This window comes from Equus quagga, chromosome 10 (genome assembly GCF_021613505.1).
Source record: "Equus quagga isolate Etosha38 chromosome 10, UCLA_HA_Equagga_1.0, whole genome shotgun sequence".
In the NCBI taxonomy this organism is placed as follows: Eukaryota; Metazoa; Chordata; class Mammalia; order Perissodactyla; family Equidae; genus Equus; species Equus quagga.
The window spans coordinates 40934044-40936870 of record NC_060276.1 but is presented as its reverse complement, the minus strand read 5'-3'; the positions used below and the strand labels follow the sequence as shown (position 1 = coordinate 40936870).

Here is a 2827-nt window from a genome sequence, read left to right as displayed (position 1 = left end):
TCGGCCACGGGGCCAGCCCCCAAATGAATGACTTTTTAATCAAAAAGGGAACAAAACAGAAAAGTCCTAAGAAGAATTAGAGAAAAAATTCCATCTTCTTGACTCATTTCCTGTCCCCCCATGCATTTTGGTACAGAAAAAATGGTGGGCATCGGTAGCAAGAAGGACCACAGGTTGGGAGTGGGGCGGGTGGGGCACCTTACTCATCATAGATATTCTTCCATTAATTCTGTTTTTAAAAAAATATTGCATTGAAATGTGATTTATCTTCACTACTGAGGTTTTTTGCAGTCCTTTTAATTTGGGGCCTAAGTCCTGGCAGGGGGAGGGGCTTATCCTGGGAGCAGAGGAGGGGAAGAGGCAAGTCCTCAGAGAAGTGGCCATGGCCAACAGGCCCCTGAGAAGATCCTGGCCTTCCAGCCTGGGAGAGGCCCAGGAATTCACAAAGGAGGGAGCGCATCAGGGCATCAGAGCCCAGGCTGGCGCTGTTCGAAGGGACGTGGGGGGCCGGCGAGCTACGCGGACCCGCAGACCCGGCGCGGCCGCTGGGCGGGGCCGCTCCCGGCGACGGAGGCCTCACGTGACCGGCGCCGCCGACTCGCGCGCCTCGCTCCCGCGTCGGGCCCGGCGTCGCTCGCCCCCTTCTCGGTCCCTGCTGCCGGGGGCGGCCACGAAGAGTAGGAGGCGGAGGGGGAGCAGGTAAGGGACCCGCCGGGGTTCCCTGCGGTGGGTGCGGGAGGGCGGCCGCGGCCTGCGGACCCTCTAGGGGTCCAGCTGCCCCAGGCGGAGGTGCGCAGAGCCCGCAGCCCCCACGCCCCCCGCGGCCCCGCGTTGGGCTGCAGACCTTGCGGGGAGGGCTGCGCGGCCTGAGGCGACAGCCTTCGGAAACCTGCCTCTCGCATCGCCGCGAGCTTTTGCGACACCCCGCCGCCCTTCCTCCTTGCTGTAGAAAATGGTGGTCCGCGTCGGGGGTGGGGGGACGCAAGGGGGAATGGCTGGCGCGGGTGGCTGGTTGGGGGCCAGGGGGAAGCGGCCGGGGGTGGCGGGGGGCGCCGATGGCTCGACTGCCGCAGCTCCCGCCCCGCTGCCCCCACCCGGCCGCCCCCACCCGGCCCTCTGCAGGTCTGCAGCTCTGAGGGTCGCGGCGGCGCACTCGCGGCGAGAATCGGACAGAGGAGGAGACGACGGCAAGGATAGGCCCAGGTCGGCGCGGGCGCGGGCGCGGGGAGCGTGTGGGAAGCTCTGAGACCCCAAGTCCTCCCCTCAACCGCGTCCTCCATTTTGGTGTCGCAGGGGCCTGGGGAGGGATCGGCAGGGAAAATGGTGGGTTTGGGGCGGGGGAGGGGAGAGGAGCGAGAGGGACGGGGGAGAGCTCGGGCTGGGGGCCCCCTAGAGGGCGCAGCTAGCCGCTTAGGTGGGAAAAATGAAATTTCGAAAACTCTTGGGACTCCTGGGCTCTGAATTGCGAAAGGTGCGTAGTAGGGCCTCTGTCCTCGGTGCTGATCAGCGCTCAAGAAAATAATCCCTTCTCTTGTCTCCTGCCCCTAGGAGCAATGGCGTCCAAAGAGGAGCAAGCAGTAAAAAACCTCAACATGGAAAATGCCAACCAGGAAAACGAAGAAGAGGACCGCGCCCCTGTACAGAGTGGAGAGGAATCATGCCATTCCGGAAAGGGTGAAGGGCACAAGCCTGGAGGAAATGTTAGGCTGGGGCGGGTTAGGCGATTTGTCCCTAATTTTCGATGGGCTCTACCTACCAGGCATATTGATCACAGTGAAGTGGGAGATGATGTAGAAAAGTTCGCAGGGCAGATGATGGAAATCAGAAGAAAGACTAGGGAGCAGCAACTGAAGCATCATATGCCTTTCCAAACTCCTGAACCTGATAATCATTATGAATTTTGCCTCATACCTTGAATGCTAAGGTTTTCCCTGAGGTTAATAATGTGGCCTCTGCTCTACAAGCTTATAGTTTTGTGATTTACTTTTTCTGTAAACTTTTTGGTGTTTCCACTTTCATAACAGTTTCTTGTTTTGTTTCAGTGTAAACCTTTCTGTCCAGCAGGGCAATTTCACCTAGTTTTAGGAAAAATATTCCTTTCATAATATGAGATTAATAAAGCAGTTTAAAAAGCAATCTTTCTTTTCCACCCTAGTCTTTATTTTTGTTAATATTACTTTTCCTCTCAGCTACCTGGACTCAAAATCTCGATTATCTTTGACTAGTTCTGCTTTCCCCCAACCAATCAGTAAGGAAGGATTGTGCTCATAATTCAACATCTGATACCATTTTAAGAATGCGTGTCCTACTGTTTGTCAAAGAGTGAGAGTCCATCATCTGCATAAAAACACCTTGGCGGGGAGCTTTCTGAGAATGTAGAATCTGTGGCTCTTATCCTCCAGACCAACAGAGTGGGGCTCCAGAATCTCTATTTTTTAGCAAGCTTCCCAGGTAATTCTAATGTATACTGAAGTCTGAGACCACTATAGTGTGTATGTATGTATCTCTTTATGCACATATGTGTGTATATGTCTACATATGTTCTGTGTATCGTGTCATATTAAGTGTAAGCAATAAGGTAGAGTAATATAGGGTGAATATCTGAATTCAATGGGCAAAACCATTAAAAAGGAAAAGTACAAGGCCTTAAAGTTGACTTATTATAAGAGTGGTAGGGGACAAAGGTGGATGAAGGTACTAGAGTTTAGAGATGGTAAGTACCAAGGCTACCCCTGCTGTATATCTTGGGAGGCAGGGGATCTGGCCTGGGCCATTTTCTATAGGACTTTGCCATCTGTAGATGCAGAATATTTGACTTTTCGTAACT

The 2827-nt window shown here is 53.8% G+C and overlaps 1 protein-coding gene across 1 annotated transcript; it reads left to right on the top strand.

Annotated features, from left to right (window-relative positions):
• The first annotated feature begins 563 nt into the window (after positions 1 to 563).
• BEX4 (brain expressed X-linked 4) lies at positions 564 to 2136 on the top strand. Its single transcript, XM_046673388.1, has 3 exons — positions 564 to 699; positions 1123 to 1203; positions 1549 to 2136. The coding sequence occupies exon 3, from the start codon at positions 1554 to 1556 to the stop codon at positions 1914 to 1916; it is 363 nt and encodes a 120-aa protein (XP_046529344.1). The 5' UTR covers positions 564 to 699; positions 1123 to 1203; positions 1549 to 1553; the 3' UTR covers positions 1917 to 2136.
• The last annotated feature ends 691 nt before the right edge of the window (positions 2137 to 2827 follow it).